The 25,072-nt window shown below is 57.3% G+C and overlaps 10 protein-coding genes across 10 annotated transcripts; 6 read left to right on the top strand and 4 right to left on the bottom strand.

Annotated features, from left to right (window-relative positions):
* The first annotated feature begins 524 nt into the window (after positions 1-524).
* On the top strand, positions 525-1,617 carry B0T15DRAFT_534937 (uncharacterized protein). The gene is made up of 2 exons (XM_062869468.1): positions 525-984; positions 1,075-1,617. Exons 1-2 carry the CDS (start codon positions 582-584, stop codon positions 1,479-1,481), a joined length of 810 nt encoding a protein of 269 aa, XP_062719683.1. The 5' UTR covers positions 525-581; the 3' UTR covers positions 1,482-1,617.
* A 433-nt stretch (positions 1,618-2,050) lies between these two features.
* Positions 2,051-3,499, top strand: B0T15DRAFT_494401 (uncharacterized protein; the record flags this gene model as incomplete). The annotated part of the gene is made up of 3 exons (XM_062867015.1): positions 2,051-2,917; positions 2,982-3,284; positions 3,335-3,499. The coding sequence occupies 3 exons, from the start codon at positions 2,051-2,053 to the stop codon at positions 3,497-3,499; spliced, it is 1,335 nt and encodes a 444-aa protein (XP_062719682.1).
* A 65-nt stretch (positions 3,500-3,564) lies between these two features.
* Positions 3,565-5,592, bottom strand: B0T15DRAFT_398808 (uracil phosphoribosyltransferase-domain-containing protein; the record flags this gene model as incomplete). The annotated part of the gene is made up of 1 exon (XM_062864972.1): positions 3,565-5,592. The coding sequence occupies one exon, from the start codon at positions 5,590-5,592 to the stop codon at positions 3,565-3,567; it is 2,028 nt and encodes a 675-aa protein (XP_062719681.1).
* A 1,383-nt stretch (positions 5,593-6,975) lies between these two features.
* B0T15DRAFT_534932 (uncharacterized protein) lies at positions 6,976-9,455 on the top strand. Its single transcript, XM_062869467.1, has 3 exons — positions 6,976-7,780; positions 7,855-8,457; positions 8,534-9,455. Exons 1-3 carry the CDS (start codon positions 7,141-7,143, stop codon positions 9,331-9,333), a joined length of 2,043 nt encoding a protein of 680 aa, XP_062719680.1. The 5' UTR covers positions 6,976-7,140; the 3' UTR covers positions 9,334-9,455.
* A 367-nt stretch (positions 9,456-9,822) lies between these two features.
* B0T15DRAFT_567954 (amino acid permease-domain-containing protein) lies at positions 9,823-12,083 on the top strand. Its single transcript, XM_062870742.1, has 3 exons — positions 9,823-10,027; positions 10,159-11,272; positions 11,334-12,083. Exons 1-3 carry the CDS (start codon positions 9,883-9,885, stop codon positions 11,755-11,757), a joined length of 1,683 nt encoding a protein of 560 aa, XP_062719679.1. The 5' UTR covers positions 9,823-9,882; the 3' UTR covers positions 11,758-12,083.
* On the bottom strand, positions 11,947-13,968 carry B0T15DRAFT_485695 (uncharacterized protein; the record flags this gene model as incomplete). The annotated part of the gene is made up of 5 exons (XM_062866304.1): positions 11,947-12,099; positions 12,204-12,362; positions 12,444-12,890; positions 12,930-13,818; positions 13,958-13,968. The coding sequence occupies 5 exons, from the start codon at positions 13,966-13,968 to the stop codon at positions 11,947-11,949; spliced, it is 1,659 nt and encodes a 552-aa protein (XP_062719678.1).
* A 530-nt stretch (positions 13,969-14,498) lies between these two features.
* On the bottom strand, positions 14,499-16,139 carry B0T15DRAFT_512117 (putative cellulose 1, 4-beta-cellobiosidase; the record flags this gene model as incomplete). Its single annotated transcript, XM_062867957.1, has 5 exons — positions 14,499-14,556; positions 14,640-14,770; positions 14,838-15,297; positions 15,377-15,513; positions 15,573-16,139. 5 exons carry the CDS (start codon positions 16,137-16,139, stop codon positions 14,499-14,501), a joined length of 1,353 nt encoding a protein of 450 aa, XP_062719677.1.
* A 243-nt stretch (positions 16,140-16,382) lies between these two features.
* On the top strand, positions 16,383-17,487 carry B0T15DRAFT_223680 (uncharacterized protein). Its single transcript, XM_062862844.1, has one exon. The coding sequence runs from the start codon at positions 16,626-16,628 to the stop codon at positions 17,319-17,321; it is 696 nt and encodes a 231-aa protein (XP_062719676.1). The 5' UTR covers positions 16,383-16,625; the 3' UTR covers positions 17,322-17,487.
* A 669-nt stretch (positions 17,488-18,156) lies between these two features.
* B0T15DRAFT_223661 (uncharacterized protein) lies at positions 18,157-19,521 on the top strand. The gene is made up of 4 exons (XM_062862843.1): positions 18,157-18,813; positions 18,879-18,928; positions 19,025-19,201; positions 19,279-19,521. The coding sequence occupies exons 1-3, from the start codon at positions 18,440-18,442 to the stop codon at positions 19,195-19,197; spliced, it is 597 nt and encodes a 198-aa protein (XP_062719675.1). The 5' UTR covers positions 18,157-18,439; the 3' UTR covers positions 19,198-19,201; positions 19,279-19,521.
* A 102-nt stretch (positions 19,522-19,623) lies between these two features.
* On the bottom strand, positions 19,624-24,915 carry B0T15DRAFT_512116 (heterokaryon incompatibility protein-domain-containing protein; the record flags this gene model as incomplete). The annotated part of the gene is made up of 11 exons (XM_062867956.1): positions 19,624-19,679; positions 19,728-20,105; positions 20,209-20,677; positions 20,998-21,098; positions 21,496-22,013; positions 22,076-22,782; positions 22,856-22,931; positions 23,063-23,109; positions 23,355-23,880; positions 24,141-24,429; positions 24,480-24,915. The coding sequence occupies 11 exons, from the start codon at positions 24,913-24,915 to the stop codon at positions 19,624-19,626; spliced, it is 3,603 nt and encodes a 1,200-aa protein (XP_062719674.1).
* Positions 24,916-25,072: the final 157 nt, after the last annotated feature.

Genomic DNA, 25,072 nt, shown 5'->3' with positions numbered 1-25,072 from the left:
CTTGGTGAGCCGGGACACAATCGCTCCTTCGCCTCTTTCAAGACTTTGATAGTTTGATTACGGGTTGAGCTATGAACAGCTCACTGCTGTAAGACGTCCAACAATTGCGAGTGGGAAGAGGGCATCTCATGGTTGAGGGTGACGATGTATTGGTCCATGGTATCCGGATATTTTTCAGCTAAGGCGTATACGTACCGAAACCACAGCACAACCGGTACCCCAGTGCCCAGAGTCAACGACCCAACGGGCCCGCCGTTCGTGGCTGCTCAATAGTCTCGCGGGAGCTGCATGCCACGGCTGGATAAAGCCCCGAATTTGGGGTCAAGGATGGCCATTCGTAAAGAGAAGGTCAATTTCTGCCGCTGGTACTTCGTATAAACTCATGCAAGTATTTGATGTAAGACTGTCCGCTGCTTGAAGTCTGCTGGCCAGACATCCGACACCACCCTCCCGCCACTGCTTCGTCCTTCCCGCTCGTTACTCTCTTAAGCTACCTACCAAAGAAACACAACCCCTAACCCAAAACACACACACACACACACACACACACACACACACACACACACACACACATCAACAAGATGGTCTTCGCCGTGCTCCCCGCCCTCCTCCCGGACATCCGGAAAGTCTACGACGCCTACTTCGCAGCCTTCCGGAACGACCGCATGGGTGAGATCATGCTGCAGATCCTCTTTCCCTCGGGCGTCGACTCGCCCAAGTTCCGGGCAGCGCACGCGGCGGGTACGGTGGACTGGCTGCGCAAGAGCACGACACAGTACACGTACAAGTGCGTCGACATGGATACGGGGGACATCGTGGGCATGGGCCTGCTCGACATCTACATGCCGCCCGGGCGGGCTGACGAGGAACGCAAGTTCGAGGGCGTGCCGTGGCTGGAGGGGGAGCAGCGGGAGAGGGCCGAGAAGGTGTTGCAGCCGCTGTGGGAGGCGCGCGAGAAGTTGTTTGGTGGGCAGCCGTATATTTGTGCGTTCAATCCCGTTTTGTTTTTCCCTCTTTTTTTCCTTTTTCTTTTCCTGCTTCGGTTGAGTGGCAGCTAACACATTGTCAAACCAGACGTCCATGTCATTGGCGTGACTCCCGAACACCAGGGCAAGAAGGCGGGCGCCGTGATGGTGTCGTTCGGCATCGACCTGTGCGACCGCACGGGCCTGCCGCTGTACTTTGAGGCGTCGCCGACCACGGTTGGCATGTACGAGAAGTTCGGCTACGAGAGGCTCCGGGAGACGGTCGTGCACAAGGCGGCGCTGCTGGGGACCGACTCGGACGTTTCGGTGCCGCTCATGGTGCGGATGCCCAAGGCCGCGGGCGGCATGGGATTTTACGAGTGGAAGGAAAAGGGGTACCCCAGCTTCAGCAAGCTTGGCGCTTCAGCCGGAAAGAGCTCGTCTCGGCTGCCAAGCTGGGCACAGCTGTCCAGGATGGTGCTTGCTAAGGTTGGGCTGCAAAGGAAACGGCGATAATAAGGATTTTAGGAGACATAACTTAAGTCATCCGGGCCAGTCAGTAATGGCTATTAATCTTCCAACGATCATCTTTCCGTGCTTATCCCAATTGAAGTTAACGAACTGCGGACGTGAGTCACTGCAGCTGGGTGCCACAGACGAAAGCAGCCAGAGAGGAAACAACTCCGACGGCCGAACTGATAATTTGCCGAATGAGCGGGACCGAGTGCGGCAAATTCACGGGCTCGGCCCAGACAAATTATCAGATCATCAGATAACTTGGCCTGCATTAGCGCCCAGCCACTCGCTTCGAGGGTGACATGTCGTGTAGGTACTATCTGATGTACCTCCATGTACCTACTCTACTGTACACAGCATGGCCGAACCGTAGGGGAATTTGCAGAACCCCGTCAGCTAGTCCGACTGTCTCCGCCGGTCTCGGTCTTACTGGAACCGATTCGGATGCCAGGCGCGTGCATTTGATGCTACCCCTGCTGTCTTACCTCTTGCGCTGTTTGACAATTCGAACTGTTCTCAGCGTAAGATTCCATCTCCATCAACAACACTACCTACTCACATCTTCAGCCATGGTACCTGAACGCATCCGGAAGGCCCTCCTCTTCGCCCGACTAGTCGTCTATGGCTTCCGGTACGGATTCTCCCTCCTGGGACGCATCCTGTCCGAGAAGGTGGCCGCCCTGACGACACGGACGCCAGCGGCAAACCCACCAATCGACCCATCCGAGGTGAAGAACATCGTCGTCGTCGGCGCTGCCTTCGCGGGCTACTTCGCGGCGCGCTTCCTCGCGGGCTCGCTGCCCAGGAACGGCCGGTACCGGGTCGTGGTGGTCGAGCCCCACAGCCACTTCCACTTCACGTGGGTGCTCCCGCGCTTCTGCGTCGTCGAGGGCCACGAGCACAAGGCGTTCATCCCCTACACGCCGGCCTTCTTTGCTCGCGGGCCCAAGGGTATGGTGCGCTGGGTGCGAGACCGCGTCACGTCGGTGCAGAGGGGATATGTTATTCTCCGCAGCGGCGAGCAGATCCCCTATGAGTTCCTCATCATCGCCACGGGATCCACGGTGGGCAATAGTACTAGCGAAGGGCTGCCGTCTCGAGTCGGGTCCGAGGACAAGGAAAAGGGCGTCGAGCTGCTGAAGGCGATGCAGGCGCGGATTAAGGCGGCTACCCGCATCGTCGTCGCGGGTGGGGGTGCCGCTGGCGTGGAGCTGGCCACGGACGCCAAGGACCAGTATCCGGACAAGTCGGTCACCCTGGTGCACTCGCGGCAGGCTGTAATGCATCGCTTTGGGGCCGGCCTGCAGAAGGCGACAATGGAGGCGCTGGAGAGGTTGGGCATCGAAGTCGTACTCGGCGAGAGGGTGGACCTTGGTAGTGTGGACGGGGAGTCCATCACGCTCAGCTCCGGGCGGAGGATCGAATGCGATTGTTTTGTAAGTCAACCTATAACGTTGTATGCATAAGGATGGAAGGGACACAACTAACCACCAGGGTTAGATCAACTGCACGGGACAACGGCCCGCATCCGGTCTCATCGCCAATGTAGCACCCCAAGCCATCTCCCCTTCGGGCCATATCCGAGTCAAGCCGACGCTCCAGATCGACGACGACTCACTCCCCAACGTCTTCGTATGCGGCGATGTGGCCGAGACGGGCGCACCAAATCCGAACGGGAGACTCGCCATGCGCCAGGCCGAGATCGCCTCGGACAACGTCGTCCTCATGGTACGGGGCAAGGAGCCAAAATACACGTACACGCCGGCCTGGGGTGACGGAGTCATCAAGTTGACGCTGGGTTTAGTAGGTCGCCTGCCGCTACACATCTTGGCTAAGAAAGCTAACAGGGACAGGACCGGTCCATCACGCATTTCTGGGACGGCGAGTCGGAGCTGCTGTTCCCTACCAAGGACCACGACATCGCGCTGGCCGTCGGCCGGGCGTGGTCTGGCATCTCGGCTAAGCCATTCCACGACACGGGCGTCCATGATACGCCGGCGGAGAAGAGGGTGTATTAGACGCATCAATAACTGTAGTCTCTGTAATCTAAAGATACATTCATGTCCTGCTTACACAGAGAGGCTCAGTCGATCTTGGTCGTGTTAAACAAACGATTCCCCGTATCAGTGCCCCCCTGACCCGTGAACTTGTTGTCCGAAAGACGAAGAGCAACCAAGCTCAGCGCTTTATCCGCCTCCAGGTCCCGGCCGAGGTATTGAGAAGAGTGAACCGACAGGGCCTGGACAACGCCGGCAACACACACGATGGGGACAGTCGCATCGAGGCTCCGGATCCGCCGGACGAACTCCACCATCGACTCCCCGCTGTTCACCACGGAGTCGACCAGTAGGATCGCCCACTGGCCCTTGACATGCTCGGCCTTGACATCGCCCGGCTTCTTGGCATGGACAAACATGGCGGTCGGGAGGGCGTCATTGACACCCAGGGCCATGGGCTCGCCGCCGCGCATCAGGGCGATGATGGTCGCCTTGTTTTCGTTCGAGATGCGATGTCCGCTGGTGGTGTGCCCCTGGACATGGGGGATGCTATACTCTTCCGTCTCAAGTACATCCGGTAGCAGTTCCGTTGCCAGATACCACCCAACTTTTGCATGGGCCTTCCTCAGAGCGGGACCGGCAATACTTGCGTCGCGGGTCGGTGTCATCAACAGCTTTGCCGCGCTGCGAGCCGTGGCATGCAGAATGCGATCGTTGGTACTGCGCGGACGCACGACGGCGGCGAGGAACTCGTCATCGGCGATCCGCACCACAGGGAGCCTGGCCGTGTCCAATCGAGGCGGTGCGGTGGGAGGCAGCAGTGCCTGGCGGGCGCGGAGGCCATCGACCATGATAGCATGCTGCAGCCGCTCCTCCATCGTCTTGCTCCGGGTTTGCTCTTTGCCCACGACGACGACTGCTTGATGCGCTTCCTGCATCATGGGCAGGTCCAGGGGGCTGTCTCCGAAGACCCAGACGTACGAGGCGTACTCCTCGCGCAGACGGACCACCAAAGCCGCTTTGACTTCAGCAGTGACAACAAAACCGTCCGAGAGGCGGCCACCACCGATTACTTGGACAGTGTCTGAGAGGCCGGCCCTCGCCAACGCGGATTCCCAGACGCGACGCAGACCACAGGTCACCACAACCACCGCAACATGCTGGCTGTGCTTCTCCGCATGCTTCAAGAGGGTAACCATTTCCGGGTAGAGCCGGACAAACGACGCTGCCTCATCGCACATGCGGTTGAAGTTGTCCTCGCGGGGAACATGTTCTTCGTACAGGAAGGTTGCCTGGCGGAAGGCAGTGTATGTGTACCCCAATGGGCTGCTGAACAGCGTCTTCAAGGAAATGTCGTCTTCTTCAACCGGGGCGGTCCCCTTCGCAGCGAGCTTCCAGAACAGCGGACCGGTGTCTACCGGTGCAAGCGTCCTATCACCGTCCAGGACCAGTGTGGTCTGCATCTTCTTCTCTCGATGGCGATCCAGGACGCTGCGGAGCATGTCCACGGCTTTGTCGAGATTGTGGCCCTCGGTGTGACGCTCGAAGTCAAGCAGCAAGGCGGCCACTCTGTCCAGGACCGTCTCAGCGTCAGGTACCGAGATGAACAGGATCCCGTTATCCCTGCAGAGACGTCGGAGTTCGGCCTTCTCGAACTGCTGCCACTTGCGGATGTGCTCGGCCGAAACAGGCGGACGGTTCCGTGAGAGGTCCCCCTGGCGCCACTGGACGACAAGCTCCGGAGCCGGGTTGACGTACACGATGTGCGTGTACGTGTCCAGGTCGCTCTGCGTGTATACCATCTCTGTCAGGTAATCATTATCCTCGTCCCAAAACATCAAGTGGCCGGTGACAACAGCCGCCAGTCCGCTGCTGCAGCTCTGTTCGCCGATGGCTTTGATGGCGCACTGACGATAGTGTGCTTTGACCTGGTCGTCGGCTTGCTTGAACTCAGCCAGTCCGCCGGGCACCAGGGAGGCGATCATGTCCGATCCTTCGTAAAAGGAGAATTTCTGCGTCTCGCCGAGTTTGCGCTTCAGCTCGCGCAGCAGCGTCGATTTGCCGCAGCCGGGGACCCCGTAGAGTCCGATGACGACGGGCTTGGTGCGGGTCATGACAGGAGCCTGTTCGTTCATGTTTCAAGAACTGACAGTGTCTTAAGACTTTTGAAAAAAAGACGACCGGAATGATGGAGTCGTTGGGAGTCAAGGGGGAAGAAGGTTTGGTGGCCAAGTGCCTCCTCATCCTGCTGATTTTATATCCCAAAGCCATGTTAGCCCAGACCATTGAAAGACTGTGATGATTGACTGCTTTGGAGGTTGACAAACGGAGCCTTGTTGCGGGCCTCAGTGCTTCCGTGTTAGTTGGTTGAAGGAGGCAGACAAACAATCGGCTTTCCGCATTAGGGGCAACACAACGCCCGCAGCCTGCCGCGCGCCATGTCAGCTCATGAAACCGCCGGCCTCAATATCGGTGAGCTGGCTCTGTATGCCTCCCGTGGGCTGTGTGCTTGAGGGTTGACATAGCCACGGCAGTGAGACCCCCAAGCTTTGGCTGTTTGTTCCTCCAATGCTTTGATTGTTTGATTGTTAGCGCGCAAGATCAAGGATGACAGAGCTGTTAGGGTATGGTTGCAGCGACATGATCTCGAATGTAAACACGTGTAATATCGAATGAACCATCCAAGAAAAGATTGCGAAACAGAATGCTCGAGAGAGTCCGATCATCCCATAATTCCATTGTCATTGCAAAACTGTCGGATGCATGACTGGCGTAAAGCTTACATGGAAGCGCAGAGCAAATTCAGCGCGGCATTCGTCCTGTGTCATGCCGCTTGGGACAGAACCTCTGGGAAGAACCTTCTCCTGCAGAAGTCCGACAACCTTCACTAGTATTTCCAGATTGCCTACGGTAATGTTGACCACCGATTTCAGGCATCCCAAGTCAGGTGACACCGTGTACAGAACTTTATTTCGGCGCAGTTGTGTCTTAGAGGGGTAATTACCGACCGTACCGCATGGGAGGTGGGAAGCTGATCGTAAGTTTACCGATATACCCGTGACATAAGTCAAGGAACTGGAGCTTAGTAGTATACATGCTGTAAGTTTACCGTTAGCACAGTGTTGCAAATCGCCTATCAATACAGAAGAGGGAGCGTAATTACAAGTTCACTATACCGTATATTACACAATTAATGTGCAACTATCCAGTCTAACATTATAAATGGCACTGACCATATATTATTATCTTGGGTGACACCATGATTTCATCCTACATTACCCTACTGTCATCTTCGGTGGTTCGATAGCTGAAGCTGTCCTCTACAAATTAATGGTCCGTCGTCGTGGTCGTTTCCCTATGCCCCACAGATTGACAGCCCTGTCAGCGGGCCAAAGTTTGACAGATTCTGGCCGGATCCGTGCGGCCTAGTAGTGACGTCACTCGCCACCCCGGTCGCGCAACGCAGTGACACTTGGCAGCAAAGCAAGGTCCGCCGAATTGCACCGGAGACGACGTAGATTGTAGCCTTAACTTTAGCTTTATTGCACGGCACCAGGAGTCGAAAATGCAGTTGGATATACTTTACTTACTTAGTCTTGTCTGCTGCGTGAGCTGAGACGAGAGAGTTTTCCTCTTTCGACGACGAACAACCCCGAACAACGATGGCCGACCCATCCGAGCCACCGCCAGAAGGCACAAGAGACGGGCCAAGCAGCACCGCTGAGGACCACAATCCGTATTTCAATCGCGGTCACGCAGCCCACATTGGAGCAGCCCCCGATGCATCGTCTGTGGAGAATGTAGCCCCGGTCACACCCACAGCTGAGCAACCGCCCGAACCCTCACAACATGACAGGGCCCCGGCCGCCCCGGACGATCGCGCTCCCCCGCCCGGCCGCGGGCAGTCGTCAGTACGCCTGCGCAGGCTGAGGGCACCGAGCGTGTCGTCGGTGCTGCCGCCCATCCCGACCACGCAGCGCGAACCGCTCGAAGGCCAACGCCGGCGCTCGAGCTCGGAGCCTCAGCGGCCAACGTTCCCCACAGCGGCAGCATACACGGCGATGCCAACCCTGGCTGAAGGCAACAGTCACCCGCCAACCCAGCCTCGCGCATTACTGCAGGGACCGGCACTAGCACCGGCACCGGGAAGGGAATCCGGCCGGGCATCCGGGCGGGCATTCAGCACACTCCCTGGCTTTGGATCCCGTCGACGCGGCCAGACCCTGCAGGGGCCAACCCTAAACCAAATTCCGGAACGGGATTGCTATGATTCGAGGATCGTCGACTTCCTCGATGTCGTCGGTAAGGATCTGCTTCCTCGCTCATCCCATTTTTTGTCCGAGACAGGCCAACTGACGAGACATCGCCACCCACAGACCCGGAGGTATCGACATTAACCTCCGTCACGAACATCCAGAACTCTCTCTTCGTGCCGTCTCTCGGCAGATGGGTCAACCGCAGGCCGACATATGACCTGCCCCAGCTTCCGCCCATGCCCGGTGCGTTCCCTCCGTCCAAGGAGGACGTGTCCGCGGCGGAACAAGGCGAAGCCGCGCACGCGCCAGCAGCCGCGCGCTCCCCCAGTCTGTCGTCAGTGTTGAGCGAGCCGCAGTACGCCATTCTTCCCGAGAACACGTCGCTCGAAGGCTGGTCCGAGGAGGACATCAAGCTCCTGAACGACTACGTCAGGCACATGCTGCACTCGCGCCGGTCCAAGATCAAGCAGCGGTTCAAGGCCTTTGGCAAGTACGCCAGCAAGCCGCTTGGATTTCTGGTGACACTCTACGCAACCCTCATTACGCTCTTTGGTCTGGCCTGGGTACTGTTCTTGATCGGCTGGATTTATGTCGGCGACAAGCAACTGTATGTCATCAACGTTATCGACTACGTCCTGGTCGCCCTGTTTGCCATTGTCGGCGACGGCCTCGCTCCGTTCCGCGCCATCGACACGTACCACATGGTGTTTGTGGCCCACTATCGTAAGTACTTAACCCGCTGATTCTCTCTGATGATAAAGCGATGTTCTAGTAAAAGCCCTAACACATCCCGCGGCAGACCGCAAGACGTGGAAGCTGCGCAAGAAGCTTCTGCTGCCGGATCTTCAGGACCACAACGACCTCCCGACCGGGAGAAACAGCGTGGAGCCGGATCTTGAAGCGCAGAGCCCACCTCCGCAGCAGCAGGAGCCGAAGCAAGAAAAGCAAGAAAACCAAGAGGAGAAGAAGGACGAGTTCTTCCCCGTGCTCTCGGACAAGGAGCAGGCGCGGCTGGTGCACCACCAGACCAAGCTGGCCAAGTCGCACACCTTCTACAAGCCGCACGAGACCGAGACGCACCACGCGTTCCCGCTCCGGCTGCTGATCGCCGTGGTGGTGCTGCTCGACCTGCACAGCTGCCTGCAGATCAGCCTGGGCGTGTGCACGTGGGGCATCCCCTACGACCGGCGGCCGACCGCGGTGACGACCACGATCCTGTGCTGCTCCATCGCCGCCAACATCACCGCGGGCGTGCTCATCTCGATCGGCGACCGGCGCACGCGCAAGAAGGATGTGCTGGAGCGGCTGCTCAAGCAGGACCTCACGGGCGAGGTCATGAAAAAGATGCGCAAGAAGAAGGAGAAGGCGGCGCAGAAGGAGGAGGCAAAGGACGGCGAGGACGGCGGCGGCGGCGCCGGAGGAGGCCGGCTATCGCTGAGTCTTCCCCGTGCGTTGGGGGGCAGCAATAAAGAACATGCCTCGGCCGAGGGCATCAAGCAGGGTATAAACGAGAAGGATCATGTGCAAAATGGGCAGGAAGATAAAGGGGAGCTGAAGGTCCCAGGGGGGTTGCCCCGTACCACGGAGAAGGAACCGTAATAACACACCGAGACGGCGAAACTTGGGGGTATTCGGCGTAATAAAGACGTGTCTGGATATTTTTGGAGCTATAGTTTTGTTTAATGTCGGCATACGAAATGATATCCGATTTGTTGCCAGCACCTGCAGATTGTTCATTTTTGGGCAAGGCAAAGCAAGCAGTGTGAAGCAGCAGCCTGGCCACCAACCCACAGTGAGAAAAACTTTTTTCAGCCCCAGAATGACGCCAGATCACGACATTAGCACGGCTTCCAGAATCTGAAGATTTTGACATCTGATAAGCCCGTTTCGGCGCACAATATCCACCCATGGACCAGGGTTCGTGCGACTTTGCGCGCAGCAACATCGCCCCTTGCCCCTTATTAGGGTACATATCCCGCTGATACCCGCGTGAGTGGCCAGGCACGAATAGTAAACACGATATGATGCAATGAGAAACGGCGGACGGATGATTCCACGCAGGACTTGAAAAGGAACGCCCGGGAAGCTCTGCAATTTTGGTGTTGCGCCTGAGAACCTTGCACCGCCCCCACGCCTTTCAGGTTCCTGATGGCCAGATCCAAAGCCACGGGCTACGGTACCATGTCCAAGTTCTTCGCAGCAGCCAACAAGGCGGGCCCCGGGAAGGGGGACGACCACACCGACGACATGACCGCTACTACTACTGGTCCTGAAGGTCACGACAGCGAGGTTGGTAAGTACAAGTACTACTCCTACTACTACTAGTAGTAGTAGTAGTAGCAGAAAATGATACATATAGCCTTGACATCTTCGAATTTTGGATTTTGCTGACGGGGCTTTTTTTTTTCCCATCCCCCCTTGCAGGCCACCTCCAGCAGGCGCGGGACTCGAAGCGGCAGATCGGCGTGGTGTCGGCGACCTTCCTGGTGGTCAACCGGGTGATCGGCACGGGCATCTTCGCCACGCCGGGCTCGATCCTGGCGCTGTCGGGCAGCGTGGGCCTCTCGCTGTTCATGTGGGTGGCGGGCGCGCTGATCGCGGCGGCGGGCACGGCCGTGTATCTGGAGTTCGGCACGGCGATCCCGCAGAACGGCGGCGAGAAGAACTACCTGGAGTACGTCTACCGCCGGCCCAAGTTCCTGACCACGTGCCTGTACACGGGCTACGTGGTGCTGCTCGGCTGGGCGAGCGGCAACTCGGTCATCTTCGGCGAGTACATCCTGCACGCGGCGCAGGTCGACGTCGACCGGTGGAACCAGCGCGGCGTCGGGCTGGCCTGCATCACGGCCGCCTTCCTGATCCACGGCACGGCGCTCAAGTGGGGCATCCGGCTGCAGAACCTGCTCGGGGCCATCAAGGTGGTCGTCATCCTCATCATCGTGGTCACCGGCTGGGTGGCGCTGGCCGGGCGCATCCCTTACCTGCCGCCGGACCAGCACCCGCACAACTTCGCCCACGCCTTCGACGGCACGACCGGAAGCGCCTACGGCGTCGTCACGGCGCTGTACAACGTCATCTGGAGCTTTGTCGGCTACAGCAACGCCAACTACGCGCTGAGCGAGACGCGCAATCCCGTGCGCACGCTCAAGATCGCCGCGCCGCTGGCCATCGGCGTCATCGCGGTGCTGTACATGTTCGTCAACATCGCCTACTTCGCCGCCGTGTCCAAGGAGGAGATCCTCGAGGCCCGGAGGCTGGTCGCCGCGTCGCTGTTCCGCAACATGTTTGGCCCCGCCGCCGAACGCGCGCTCTCCGTGTTTGTGGCCCTGTCGGCCTTTGGCAACGTCCTCAGCGTCATCTTCTCGCAGGGCCGCCTGGTCCAGGAGCTGGGCCGCGAGGGCGTGCTGCCCTTCTCCCGCCTGTGGGCCAGCAACCGGCCCTTCAACGCGCCCCTCGCCGGTCTGTTTGAGCACTGGCTTGTGTCCGTCATCATCATGCTCGCTCCGCCGCCTGGCGATGCTTACGACTTTATCTTGAAGTGAGTCAGCTCCCCTGTCTCCGCAGTTCCCTATTCCACATTGCTAATCTTTATTCCCTAGTCTCATCTCATATCCACTCGCCATCGTCAACGCCTTCGTGGCCGCAGGCCTGATCTACCTCTATATCAACCGCAAGCAATGGAATTGGAACCCGCCCATCAGCGCCACCCTACCCGTGGTGGTCTTCTTCTTCCTCAGCAACATCTACCTCATCGTTGCGCCCTTCGTGCCGCCCGTAAACGGCCAGAACATCTACAAGAGCCTGCCCTATTGGATCCACTGCGTCGTCGGGTTCGGCATCATCCTGGCCGGGGGCGTCTACTGGCTGATCTGGGCGATTATTTTGCCCAAGATTGGGAAATACGAGCTGGTGCGGGAGACGGTGGTTGATGACATCGACGGGTGGGAGAAGAACGTGTTTGTGAGGCGGCCATTTGGCGGTCTAGCAACCACCGGCAAATCCCAGACTGAGGAGCCACAATAGTGATTAGTACTACTGGTAGTGGTACGGGCATGTTTTGGATAGGCGTGGAGTACTCTGTTGATATACCCCTCTAATGCTAGTTAGATAATGCCATCGCGGTAGTAGTTATGATCATCGAGTGGATCGTGGGAATGGCGGTGCGAGCCAGCTGTCTCTTTCTGCCTCGCCGCTTGCACTGATAGTACCGTTCTAGCTTCCTTGTCCGCCAACCACCGAAGGAAAGCCAACTCTACCGCTGTATTCGTACCAGTTACCCATGAACAGCCCCTTGATCTTGGAGTCCTGCAGCAGCTTGCAGTCCTTTTTGTGACCGTCGTATTTCCAGCCTACTCTCTGGCAGTCCTGTGGAAGTTGTAGAATGCTTGTTAGTATTTGCAGCCCGATGCATGATGAAAATGCGGGATCCCGGTCCGTTTACTACTAGTACTAGTAGTAGCAGTACTTACCTTGTTGCAGTACCAGAACATCAAGCACCGGGCGCACTTCATCAACGACGAGCCAGTTTTACCGCAAGAATGGCAGCGTCTCGTGCCGTCGGCCGTGTTTGCATATTCGCCGATCCTGTCACTCAAGAGGAGCAGCCTCTGCAGTGAAACGGGAAAGATCTAGGAGGTGGCCAACTGGTGTCAGCGGAAAGGAAACTAAACGCGGAGCCCCAATATCCAGAAAGGATTATGTGTGCATACCCTCAGTGTATTGGGATATTCCTGTCTGATCCCAGGCGGCGAGAACGCGAAGACATGGCGCTCTGCATGCGCAATCCCAACCGTGTGTCCGACACGGACGTCGTCATTGATCCATTCTATCCCTCTCTTCAGCGTGTGAAAGGCGACCTCGATCTTCTCTCCGTCCACGTCCCTGACCGCGAACCGGAGACGGACATCGGCCCCGATGTCAACGATCTCGGCCAAAAAGCACCAGTGACGCCGCGGCCGCAACGTGGACCCATCCACCATCTCGTAGAAGTCAAGGTCGAGGCTATCTTCGTTGGGCAGCTCGGAAAAGCTCGGGAACACGGAGCGGTCCCGTAGATTCGCGAACTGCGGCGGCCTGGGCCCCGAGTTTGGCGTCCCCGTTTCTCTCTTCCACAACCACTTCTCAAAAGCGTCTGGAGACAAGTTGACGGGAACATCCTACCCCGCTGTCTTCCACCTCGCAGACAGCCCATACACATCCATCTTCGTGGGATCACCCAACAGGAAGCCATACCGCACAACCTGGTCACAGTCCTCTCCAAACGCGTCCGTCCAACCCTCCAGCGCCCTCTTGAGAAAGATTTGTCCCCGCGCGAGATCACTTTTCGCCAGCGCGAGCTGCGCAGCATCAAAGTAAGCCAGCGGGACGCCAATGTCAATCCGGCCCGTTTCGCCGTACAGCTGGATCTCCCGCTCCATATAACGGAGCTGCCGCAGAGGCGCCGAGAGGGCCGACATGGTCATGGCGCTCCGGCTGATCGTCTCCTCCAGTTGCTGGATCTCGTCCAGCCGCTTGTCAATCTCGTCGCTTTCCGCGCGCGGCAGGCTGCACAGGCGACAGGCACAGACGAAGCCGAACTTGGCGCGGAGTGCGGCCTGGCGCTCGGCGCTCTTGGTCAACTGCCCGAGGTAGAAGATGGTGATCTCCTCGCCGGCCTCGATGTCTCGCAGCGCGTGGACCGTGTGTCGCTTGATGGTGCTGTTCCAGTTCTTCTGCGCGTTGTTGTCGCATGCGTGGTTGATGCGGCAGGCTAAGGGGAAGATGCCGCCGCCGCCGTCCTGGCCGTCCTCCTTCTCGCCCATCGGGAGGGCGATGGTGCGCACGATGGCCAAGTAGTGCTCCTCGTCGGTCTGATATGAGTGGATCGAAGGCATCGATAGGAAGGCTTCGCGTTGGGCACGGCTCAAGCGTGCGACCTGCTTGGCGATGCTGGACTTGACGTACTCCATGTCGAGGGCGTGCTCCGGGATGGTGATGATGGGTTCTTCTGACAGGATCCGCGTGCCTCGAGGGATCTTCGTGGTGGCGACCAGACCGAACCCCTTTCCGGGGATCTCTTGGATCACGTACATGGCCGCCTCAAAGCTATTGTTGTCTGGCAAGGCGCGAGTAGTGAAATGTGCGGGTGTGATTGCGGGTTGGACCAGAAGATAACAGAGTTAGTACTACTAGTCGGTACTATTAGTATCAATCCGGGAAAAGAAGCAAGGGCCAGTATTCGTGCCCAGGAGCCATCGCGGCGTTTGCTGGCCCCTTGCATGCAGAACACTGTAGTGTGACGCAGCAACGATCAAACAACTGGCTCCGATTGAACCAATAGTTCCTTCAGTCAAAGACAGCTATCTGTATGCCCCCCCGTTTACTAAACCACGGCCGTGCCTATCAGCAAGCTCAGAACCGGTACGGGCCAAGAAGCAAAGCTAACACGCGGTTGGAAACCTAATACTATGTTGGGGCCCGGAGCCGATGCCGTAACCCGGGCCAGGCACTAACTACTATTCCACTTGCCGCGTTTGCGATCATCACTGCCTACTATCTGTCAAATCTGATCACAAGATGACACATTGTGAATGCTCGGGCCTTTTTTATTCATGTAATGTACTGCTAGTACTGTACTCATCCTATAGACTCTGCGACATAGCCTCAAGACACGGCAAACCTGAGGAGAAGAGAAAGAAACACGAAAAAGAACAACGCGCTGTGGCGAACCGGGACAGCATGTTCGAAAAAGAGAGAGAGAGATCTCCTTGTTTCTTCTCCCCTTATTAGACTTTGACGGTCGAGCCGATCGGGCCGAAGCGGATGTTAGACCACACGACCTTCCTGTGAAAGAAGTAAGCCATGGTCAGCGCTAGAACTCATAGAAGATGAAACGGGGGCCAGCAATAGGGCAAACTACTACGTACGCGTTGGCGTGCTGGGACTCGACATCGGAGGGAACGCCCGAGTCCTGGGGGCAGTCGCCACGGTCGCCGCCGGGCTGGCCGGCCTTCTCGGGCGGGTAGCTGGAGTCAAGCCAGAGCATGTTGGCGTAGTGCTAGAGGAGGGAGAGTGTCAGTTGTATCGGGAAATAACATAATAGTTTGCCTTAAAGGAGAACTCACGTCGTCCCAGATGGACATGACCAGCACCATGGGCACCGACAGGGCCTGGTTGATGGCGTCGAAGCCGCCGACCTCGGAGTAGCGGTCGCGGTCGCCAAAGGCCTGGAACATGGACGAGCACAGCTCGGGCGTGATGGCGGCGCTGTCGCCCTGGATGCCCTCGTGCTTGGGGCCGGGGATCTCGATCTTCTGGCCGTTCTGCACGAAGAACTGGGTGAGCTTGTTCTGCTGGAACTGCGTCACCACCGTGAACTTCTTGCTCGTGTCCAGCGTCTTGCCCTTGCCGTAGAAGTCGGTGTTGCCCATGCGGTACGGGTTGTAGTCGCACCCGTTGGCGTCGCAGTCGCCCGCGAACCGGTCGTCCGAGTAGGTGCCGCCGCAGTTCGAGTCCTCGCAGACGTGGTACTTGTTGTTCTCGCACCCGTGCGGGGTGAAGGCGAACGAGTGCGAGTTGGATTCCCTTTTTTGGCACAATGTCAGCTTCTACGGGCGTAGTACTAGCAATACTACGAATAAGCCCAAGTAGGTAAGCAACTCACCACACATCAATCTCGGCACAGCAGCCGCCGTAGGGGCCGACACCGGCGTTGGCATCGTTGGTGGACGGCTTCCAGCCCTCGATGTTGGCCTTGCCGCCGACGAACTTGAGATCACGGGCGCATTGGGCATCGCAGTACTAGTTGGAGATAGGAGGTGAGTATAGGCGTCGGGAGGTATTTATTTTCTCCAACTTACACCCGTGCCGTACTTGGCGCCGGCCTTGTTGCTCGAGTAGCTCTTCATGCCGCCGTCCTCCTCCATGGCCACAAAGTACAGGGCGCTGTTGAGGCCGCACTCGACGGTCGAGAGGTCGACGTCGAAGGCGAGCTCGTTGTTCATGAGCGTGAACATCTGGTACTTGGACGCGCCGTTCATCAGGTAGAAGCGCGACCCGATGTTGGTGCCGTACTCGTGCTTGGTGACGAACTTGAGCGTCAGCGCGTCGCCGCTGGTCGACGCCCCGTACGTGGTGCCGTAGTTGGCGCCCTCGAGCTGGCACTTGGACGCGCAGTCGGTGGCCGAGCTGCACGCGTCGGTCCACTTGTTGCCGTCGTAGCAGTTCTTGTTGTTGGAGTCGTGCAGCCAGCGCCAGTTGTGGTCGATCACCACCTCGCCGTTGACCGTCTGACACGACCCGGACCCCGAGCACTTCTTCCATGTGAGCTTGGGGTGCGTCTCGCTCTGCTGCGTGCCCACGCCCTGAGCCGCGCCCAGGCTGAGCAGCGGCAGCGCCGCCGTGAGATATTCGAGGTACGCCTTCATGGTGACGAGAGAAAGCAGAGTTCGTGCTGCCCAGAACAGGGAACGAAGGATCAGACTGCTTGAGTATGTCAGGAAGGCGGGAGGTTCAAGGACGGAGATCCTGTCCTTCTTCCTTTTCTTTTATGTTCCCCGGGCCTCCCCCTACCACCCCAACTTGTTTGCGGGCCGTCCATATCCGAAAAGAAAAGGGGGAAAGAAAATTCATTCACTGGCAATGGAAGACTGAGCCGACTTTCCATACCACAGGTCCATCATCTCGTAATTGATCAGCCAACCGTTGCGTCGCTTTCATCGGGGGAGAATACACGGAGACTCTTGGCCAGCAAGCGCCGAGCTGGGTCGGCCACAGCGAGATAGATTAAAAAGCGGTCCCCTGGAAATCCGGGGTGCACCTTCTCCCCAGACTCCCCCGCATCATGCATGCCTGTCGAGTGTGTGAGCTGTGTGTGTGTGTGGTAGTAGTGCGCCGTCGTCATCCCATGATTGATGCCTTTTTTTCCGGGGTCGGGATCTGCACGCCCAGCACGGAGACGAGGTCCCGCAGTTGTACCGTCGGTCATGTTTGTGTTGAAGGAGAGGCAATTTAATATGCGCCCAATCAATCCCACGGCCCCTCACCGAACGAGAGAGGTGTTGCCGGCACCCCAGTTACTGCCGGGTGGCGCCCCGCTTCAGGACCCCATTGGCCGGCGCCCGGGATCTGGGACGGGCGTCCCTTTACCGGCAGATGGCTGCTCTTGGCTCCCATCATCGCCAACCATGTCGCCCTCCCCATGTTGCACTCCGCTATGCCAACAGCGTGCTGGCATGATGTTAATCACCAGGGCCTGGGATGCGTTGCACCGCCGACAGCTGGTAAGATTCCCATTTAATTTTCAATCCTCTACCGTCACCGCCGCCGTCGATTGGCTGTGCTGCCAAGGACCTGCCATTCAAATGCTCAGCCTGCCCGGATTCCCCGCGAAATGTCGACGCGAGACGCCGTTGAATTTATCCCGGAGATTGACTCAAACGGAGTCCCCGCCTCCGATTCGTGGACGCCCAAACCTGGAGAAAGTCCTAGCGGGTCTAGAGAACGTTCAAGGTTTGTGCGTGTCCGATTCATGGTCTTTGAATTCTGATCTGGCCGGTAACGGGTTGTTGATCTACTATGCTGTGGCGTCTTGGGAGGCTGAGATCTGATTGCCAAGCATCCTGGTAATAGATACTCGGTCCGACAGAATATTACCTACTCCATTTAGCGTCGGTTTGTGAGTAAGAAGCAGGTAAGATGAAACCATCAGGTCATGGCATGAAACAAGATGAACGTGCTGAGTGAACTTGCCCGGCTCTGTACGCTATGTCTGCGAAATGGAAGCCGTATAGTGACAGATTATTCTTCTGCAGAACGCTGTAGGCAGCAACATGAAGACGCCGGCTAGTTGATACTGTCAGTCTGACGCCTATTCACTGACTGCTCGTATGGGGCATTTAATCACTGCACCAGCCAAAAGGTTCATGACCAACCGGCACTCCTCACCGAGGATAAACGTGTGCAGAGGCATAAGCCAGCTCCGGACTCAGCGACAAGAGGTCAGCAATACCGCAACCACGGCCCAGAGAGTGTGAAAAGTGCCGATGTAGAATTTGAAGTCCAAGGTGACCATCGGGCAATCGTAAGCACAAGGCAATATGCCGGAGCCGCGATGGCCGAAGATCTGGTTGATGACCCACTTGTTCGTCCGGTTTCCGACTCTCCGCAGGGGTGCTGTCGGCGAGCGGGTCCCGGAGGACCGGCACATTCGAGACTGTCGGCACGATGGGCATGATGAGGGCGCCGCCAAAATAGAACGCCGTGCCAGCTTGCTCTCTTTTCAACAGGCAAAACTTGATGTGTTGTTGATCTGATTCTGGTCTGCGTGGTGCTGGTGTCTAGGTTGGAAGGCTACGGTGCAACTGGAGATTTTCTGAGATTGTTAGGCACTATGTTTACTCGCAAAGGGTTTACAAAAGACACATCATACCGACGTGACCAATCTGGACTTGAAATTTTATGTAAACCTTAAGCTGTGATGCTCTGGTCCCAGAACAAAACTGGGGGCGGGGAAATGACCCTAACCCTCACAGGCCAGTTTCCATTCTGCCCATGGGCTTCCTGCAGGGCATGGCCTGTTGCGGCTGATTCAGTCCTTGGCTGATGCTGGCTTAAGGAAAGACCCGGAAGCAATAATCAGCATGTGACCAGAGTTCAGCATTCTGTTTTCGCATTTCGAGTTGACTTGTGTGGAGAAGCAGACCACAGAGTGTGCAGTCGCACCACCATGGTGCGATTCCACCCGATGCGCCGCAATCGTCGCTTGATCCTTGGCCCGGAATCACCCAACAGTCAGCACACGAGATGGCTCTTGGCACGATCCCAACTGCCAAGAGCACTTCACGGGCGTCGCATATTAGACTTAACTGTCCAGTTGAACATGATCGAGCTGGCTCAACGTGAGACATCAAACGGTTTCAAACCAAGGCTCGAACGCTTTTCATTTGCATCGCAGCACCTTCGGCTCATATCCAAACTCTCCTACTTCCCATCTCGCGAGATTCGTTCACCAGTCATCATGTTGAGACGAGCCCCTTTCTCCCCCACCATGCGACTCGCCGCGGCCGCACACCCGGGCATGCACAGCGCTGTAGTAGCAAGGTGGGTTCTGCTGCCCTTTCGTCTGTCAAATTCAAGATTGGGACCGGGACTGACATGCATGGTAGATCCGCACCGAAGACAATTGTCCCAGGATTGGTGGTTGTTGGCGCTGTAGGTGAGTGACGCCACTTTATAGCCCACGGCGGGAGCTCTATCCCGTTCTCCATTTGGGAGACATTTTGGAATGAGGTCTAACTCAAGCTGGGAATAGTCACGGGCGTTGTAGCACTTATTCGGGCTCAACTGCGGAGGGAATCGGAGGCAATAAACCGCGCCTTCTCGAGACAAAACACGCCGGAGGCGCTTGAAAGGAGAAACCGCAGTCTCCTAGTCGATACCGAGGGAGATCCGAAGAAGACACTGTACAATGTTTTGAATTGGTGAAGAGGTTAGTCTTTCGGAGTGCATGGAGTTCCAAGTCTGGTGAGCTGGTTTCAATTTGGATACCAATATCTTTTCATTCAGTATCTCCGCCTGTACTCGGCAAGGTAAACAAAGAAATTTTGCTATAAAGAAAGCAATATTTGCACGTAGATTAGTGGTCATGGATTCTCTTGTTAATCACTCGCTCGATGCCATACCTCCTGGGACTATCTACCTAGGTAAGGTAGGTAGGCAGTCGTCTTGTACTTGCCGTGTCTCAACGGAGGAAAAGAGAATCAGGAGGATGGAAACTGATCGTCTCATTCACTGAGTGAAGAAGCGTTTGTGAGCCAAGTGAGGAAGGTCATACTGCAACCAATAGACAGGACTCTATTCCGATCTAGATTACTATAGTAGTCCCATATCACTCCTTCTACCTCAGGTTCATCACGAACTCGCCCCGATAAACACGACCAAAACCGCCGCGTACGCGGCCACGGAGGCTAGTACAGTCTCACCCTTGAGATTCTTTCCAAAGATGGCCAACATACCAGCGAAAAGCATCGTCGCTACCGTGGTGGTGAGAAGCTGCGTCAAAACATCGTCGCGCAGCACCATGACAAGCATTGGTACGATCAAGGCAACGCCACCCCCGAGCCCCATCCCTAAACGTTCTAGAAACCTGACGAGGTCGGATGCTTGCTGGTGTTCTGAGCGCGAGACCCCTGGGAGGATGTTCTGGCGCCTTTCGTACGCCGCACGGTCCTCTGGCGGGCTCGGTGGTTGGGCCTTCGGGATCAACCCGGCATCGTCCATTAGAAGCGCCTCTAGGGTGCGGGTGGTGGAGATCTGAAAGGGATCCTGCTCGCCGTGTTCAACCGATTGCTTCAACTTCTCGGTCATGAAGTCGTAGTCACGGATGGCGTTGGCTATAGACAAGGACATTGGTGTTAGATAAGACAGTACGAGTATGAATCGGCCCCCCTTGAGAGAGAGGTTTTGAACAACAATATCCAGACGACATAGACATACTATAGTCTGTTAAAAGCTGCTTTGCCTTATCCATGGAGTCCTTATCGGCCCACGTGCTGGCATATATCTTGCGCACCACCTCAGCCAGTTCCTTTTGCAGCTGGCATATCACCATCCTTTGGAGGGAGCTGAGGTAGATGTTGTAGTCTCGTGGACTCCTCGTCTTAGCGTAGACGTGGATCTTTCCAGCCGCTGCCAGACGCGCAGCAAACGGCAGATCTTTCAGGTGGGATGATTCGTTTGGCCTCTCGAAACGTAGAGGTTCACTGCTAGATGGCGTCACTTGAGGACGGCTTGCCTCACGTCCAGTTGGGGATTCAGCCCAGCCCGGGCTCACAGGACTCGGGGGCCCACCCGGAGCTGCGCTTTCAAACGGCGGCTGTGGCCATGTCGCGTAGGCTAAGTTCCTGCCTTGGCGCTGGGTTGGCCGATTCTCTGCGCGTTCCGGAAGATCTGTAATTTTGACTTCCTGCCAGACTTGAGGTTCGCTAGTACTCCTACTAACAGGGGGGTATTTACGGTGATTCGGAATCATGACACGACGTCGTGATCTCAGGTGTATATGAGGATTTGAAGACCGTTCGATGAAGGAACTTGAAGAATTCGACAGTTGTCATCACAGAGAGATGAGCGGGGTAATTAAGAGGAGATATACCTAGAGATATTTTCTAAGGAAGATCGGGACTTTCCCAAATGTGAAGTAGTATTGATGCAGACTTATGCAGTGTTACCTACCGGCGCTTAACGTTTAACCCCTCTTCACCCGTCTCCCATCACTCCGAGCCTTACTCGACTCGTTTCGACAACTATGGCTTTACTTGTGATATATTTGGCGTGGATGTGTATATACTGCTTCACGCTGAATGAGGTGCTAGATGGGCCCAGGCAACCTGGCGAATTGGCTAGTATACACTAAACCGTATACTTATGTCGGTGCACTTGGACTTGAATGACGAAGACAGAGGCGGAGCAACGGCTTTGGTGTTTAATTCACTTGAAGAAATGTTCTCGTTCCATCCATTACTCGTACTATCCAGTCTATCCTTATGCCAGCCGACACATCAAGTGGAAGAGCCGGATAGCTCCATCCATGATCCAAGCAGCCATCAAGACCAGTTCTTCCGGAGCGCTCCATCCTTATTCAGATTCAAGTCACTGTCACAGCCTTTACTAGTAGGACCCGCCCCAAGAAGGTAAAGCACCAATTCGGCCTTGGCCATCAGGTCGCGGGTAGTGCTTGCCGAATTCCTCAAACACCGGGATGGCATCGGCCAAGGCGGCACGGACGCCCGCGGCCCGACGGGACGGGACTCTTGGGAGACACCAGCAGGAAACCAATCATGGTGGTGGCAGCGTTCCACTGCTGTTGGAAGGCTTCGTACCAACCCCTGAGAAGGTCCGTCTCGGTGAGGATCTGGCGGAGAATGGCGGTGATGACGATGCAGTGGCAGGCCGCCGTCGTAGCGTGGGCTATGGCCAGCGGGCCGGGGGTGGGTGCCGAAGATGACGACGCTGACTTAGAAGCAGCGGGAAAGGCGATGAAGGGCCGATGTAAGTTGATCATGAACGTGTGGTAAAGGAGCTCGAGGAACAGCCGCTGGCGCTGCAACCATGCGGGCGCAAACATCGCGATGTCGAGACGGCTCAGGTCAGTCGAGAAAGGGAGGCCATTTCCGAGGCATTGCATCTTCATGGCCGTTGGCACATCTCGCAGCCACGCCGCCAGCCCGCCGGGTCCGTCCATGCCACAGCGAAGCGCGTCGGCCGCCACGGTTTCGAGTGCGGCAGCACCATCGTCATATGTACTAGAGCCGGTGGTCCCCCTCGAGCCAAGAACTTCCGCACACCGCTCGTAAAGGGAACATACACGTCCCGCGCCGCCAGAACCAACTTTGCGTTCTGAAGCGTATAGGTCAGCCAGGTCACGGTGGTGCCGTCGACGGTGATGGAAGCCGTGTGGGAGCCGCCGCTCCGCAGCGCCAGTGCGTGATCGTCGACCGGCAGGCTGCACGACATCTGACCGTCGGCGGTGCTCCACGGACGGCCGAGCTTCATGCACGTCTCGGCCTCGGTGAGGTAGATCGTCCACCAGAGGCGCTTCCGCAGCTCCTTCTCCGGCCGCAGTATGTCCATGTGCGGGGGCAACTCCCGGCACAAGCCGAGCGTGCAGGCGATGCGCACCGCTAGGGCAAGCAGATGGTGCGCCGTGTTCTGGAAGCTGGCACAGCGGAGATAGAGGACGCAGAAGGAGAGACACTGCACCGTCGACAGCGTCGGGCGCTCCATCTCGGCCTCAACCAGGGCTCGGCAGCGCTGGTAGTGCCGCCAGCCGGCAAGAGTGCCGTCGTCGGCGCTGCTGGCGTCCTCGCTCTCCCCGCTCTCCCCACCACCACCATTACCACTATTACCATTAGCCGGCACGGGTGTCTCGTGGTAAGGGAGAAAGGCCATGCCATATTGCATGCAAAGGGCGACCATGATGTCGACGAGCGCGCTGGGCTTGCGGAAGCACCCCGGCGGCGGGTCTAAGCAGAGAGACCGATAGTGCTCGCGAAATGCCGCTTCGTCGACGATCTATAGCGAGCAGTGGTGCGACTGCAAGAACAGCTCCAGGAACTACTCTTCCTGTGACGCGTTTAGATACTACCCTGGTGTCGTCGTCCCCCTCAAGCTCTGGCTCCGGCCCTGACTGCCATTGCTGCTGCTGCTGCTGTGTGCCACGCCTGTTGATGATCCACCCTCTCGACCGGGCCTGGAGGCGGCAGAAGGACTGGGCAGCGACCCCTTACTGGCGGAGTTCTTAAACCAGATGGTCCGACCAGTGCTCGGCTGCTGCAATACTCGGGTCACGTACTTTTCCATTCGCCCGATGAAGTAGAACACCGAGGATGGGCCGTACCACTAAGAAGGGTGGGATGCCCACCGTCAGACATGAACGGTCGTTGAAACCACAGGGACATGAATCCGTCATTTCTAGCATCGCCCTTGCATAGAGCTACTACTAGTACCATCATGTCACCCTGCCGGTCATTGTTCACACCCATCGTTCTGTTATGACGCCCGTATCTCGTCCCCATTGTCGGTTAGGTGAAACACTGTCCATAAGGCACGGCGTCCCACGGCGTCCGGCGTCATACTAGACGTACTTCGCGAACCAGCCTCTCTGGATACCTCCAATTGGGTGTTGGCCAACCGCCCCACTCCTCACTCTGGGCAGAGTCCGACAGGACTGACCCATGGAAGATGCCTATACGGCGATAGATGCCATCATCGTTGTGCAGAAGAATGAGTCCGTATTCTTGCATTCCCAGCGGGTTCGTGGGCCCCATGGTCGGCGAGTTCCGCCAGGCGATAGGCATGAGATTGACAGAACTATCAACATGTCGCTTCCACACCGCTTCTAGTAGTGCTGCATCGAAGTAGAGGATGTGATACGCGCTGGCAAGGCCTCTGATGCAGACCCACTTGGACACGCCGGGCACCACGGAACAGGTTACGACAGGTATCGGTGCGAGTGGGCCGCGGAGCACCATATAACCTGCCGTTACTCTGCCATAAGGGTTCTGGGAGTCAGACAGATCCGCATGCACGTCAACGACCTCCGTGACGATGTGGTTCTTCGCCAGCTCCGGGGCCGGGACGCGAGCGAGGAACATGTAGCACTGTTTAAAGCTGATCGGATGGGTGGTGCTAGCCCAACTCCAGGAGGGTGCGATGTATGTCCGGTCGCCGACAAGCCCGGGCGACATGACTTTACGTGAGAACCAACATATTGCCAGAGAAGAGCCAGGGGAAGATGCGAGCGAAAGCACCCCACGACATATTCATCGCTTAAGGCCTCTCCGATTCTTTGTGCCACGGCCCCGATGGCGGGGAGCTTGTCAGTTGCCCGCGTAAGGCTACGGAACGTATAGTCTATAAGTATTTCGAACCATAGCTGCGTCTGCGCCGCTCGGTCATGGGCTGTCCACGTCCCCGGCGGACTCTTTAGCAACGGTGTGCAGTTTGACTCCATGCAGTTGAGCGCGCTCTCGCCGGGCTCGCCAGGGTCGTAGGCGAAGGCCGTGCGGTGCGTCTGAACGAGAGTATGCTCCTTGTCGATACCAGACAGGAATGACTCGGACGCGAGGGGACTCCAGCACTCCCAGAGAATCTCTCTGCGCGTGAAGTGGACCTTCCGTACCGAGAGGAGGCGTTCCTGGCAGACCCAGGCTCGCTTATCTAGAGGAGAATGGCCGATGCCCCGCTCGAGAAGCTCCGAATCCACCAACACATGCGGCCGACAATCTGCTGAGACTCGCCAGCGCAATCCGCCGTCCCCTCCAAGATCGGAACCGGTATGTCGGCGCAGAGTGGCCTAACTACATCAGGGGACCCCCGCCGAAACATGCCATCGGCCGAGCTTTGCGCATCCGAGGCGGCCAGGTTAAGGACGCAGTTTCGGTAGACCGAGGCCATGGTTCGGACTTCACGAGCCCAGTCCTCGGCAGCCCCTTCTCCGCTCTTGATGATGCATAGGGAGTCGATCCAGATGTACCGGTAACCGAGGTAACGGGTGACGTCTGCAGCCTCGCGAAATGTGGCCGGCAGCTCTGAGATAGGGGCGCCTCGTTGGAGCCGAGATTGATTCTCCGACGTTAAGGTAACCTGCCTGGAGGCATCGCCCCAGCAATGACTGAGAGTGACGTATGGCTCCGTGACTCCCATCTCAGACGGAACACCGTCCCGTCACTGATATCAAGAAGCCGAGTCGGAACAACATCTGGGGTCAGGTTCTTGGCGCACTGATCGTGGCCTTCGATACAGGCCGTGATCCACCTCTTGACCAGATCAAGTGCGGGAGGCTCGCCGTGATCCACCTCTT

The sequence above is a fragment of the Chaetomium strumarium genome (assembly GCF_033439665.1).
Source record: "Chaetomium strumarium strain CBS 333.67 chromosome Unknown B0T15scaffold_5, whole genome shotgun sequence".
NCBI lineage: Eukaryota > Fungi > Ascomycota > Sordariomycetes > Sordariales > Chaetomiaceae > Chaetomium > Chaetomium strumarium.
Note: the sequence above shows the minus strand (reverse complement) of the source record. Positions and strands in the feature narration are given on the sequence as shown.

What these genes read in the sequence shown, in the direction of transcription:
- B0T15DRAFT_534932 (XM_062869467.1), top strand. Translation starts at nt 7,141, where the DNA reads ATGGCCGACCCATCCGAGCCACCGCCAGAAGGCACAAGAGACGGGCCA. An exon ending in CGACTTCCTCGATGTCGTCG is followed by an intron (nt 7,781 to 7,854) that starts GTAAGGATCTGC and finishes CGCCACCCACAG; the next exon opens with ACCCGGAGGTATCGACATTA. An exon ending in GGTGTTTGTGGCCCACTATC is followed by an intron (nt 8,458 to 8,533) that starts GTAAGTACTTAA and finishes ATCCCGCGGCAG; the next exon opens with ACCGCAAGACGTGGAAGCTG.
- B0T15DRAFT_223680 (XM_062862844.1), top strand. Translation starts at nt 16,626, where the DNA reads ATGCCTTTTTTTCCGGGGTCGGGATCTGCACGCCCAGCACGGAGACGA.
- B0T15DRAFT_567954 (XM_062870742.1), top strand. Translation starts at nt 9,883, where the DNA reads ATGGCCAGATCCAAAGCCACGGGCTACGGTACCATGTCCAAGTTCTTC. An exon ending in AGGTCACGACAGCGAGGTTG is followed by an intron (nt 10,028 to 10,158) that starts GTAAGTACAAGT and finishes CCCCCCTTGCAG; the next exon opens with GCCACCTCCAGCAGGCGCGG. An exon ending in GCTTACGACTTTATCTTGAA is followed by an intron (nt 11,273 to 11,333) that starts GTGAGTCAGCTC and finishes TTTATTCCCTAG; the next exon opens with TCTCATCTCATATCCACTCG.
- B0T15DRAFT_534937 (XM_062869468.1), top strand. Translation starts at nt 582, where the DNA reads ATGGTCTTCGCCGTGCTCCCCGCCCTCCTCCCGGACATCCGGAAAGTC. An exon ending in TGGTGGGCAGCCGTATATTT is followed by an intron (nt 985 to 1,074) that starts GTGCGTTCAATC and finishes TTGTCAAACCAG; the next exon opens with ACGTCCATGTCATTGGCGTG.
- B0T15DRAFT_223661 (XM_062862843.1), top strand. Translation starts at nt 18,440, where the DNA reads ATGGTGCGATTCCACCCGATGCGCCGCAATCGTCGCTTGATCCTTGGC. An exon ending in CACAGCGCTGTAGTAGCAAG is followed by an intron (nt 18,814 to 18,878) that starts GTGGGTTCTGCT and finishes CATGCATGGTAG; the next exon opens with ATCCGCACCGAAGACAATTG. An exon ending in GGTGGTTGTTGGCGCTGTAG is followed by an intron (nt 18,929 to 19,024) that starts GTGAGTGACGCC and finishes AGCTGGGAATAG; the next exon opens with TCACGGGCGTTGTAGCACTT.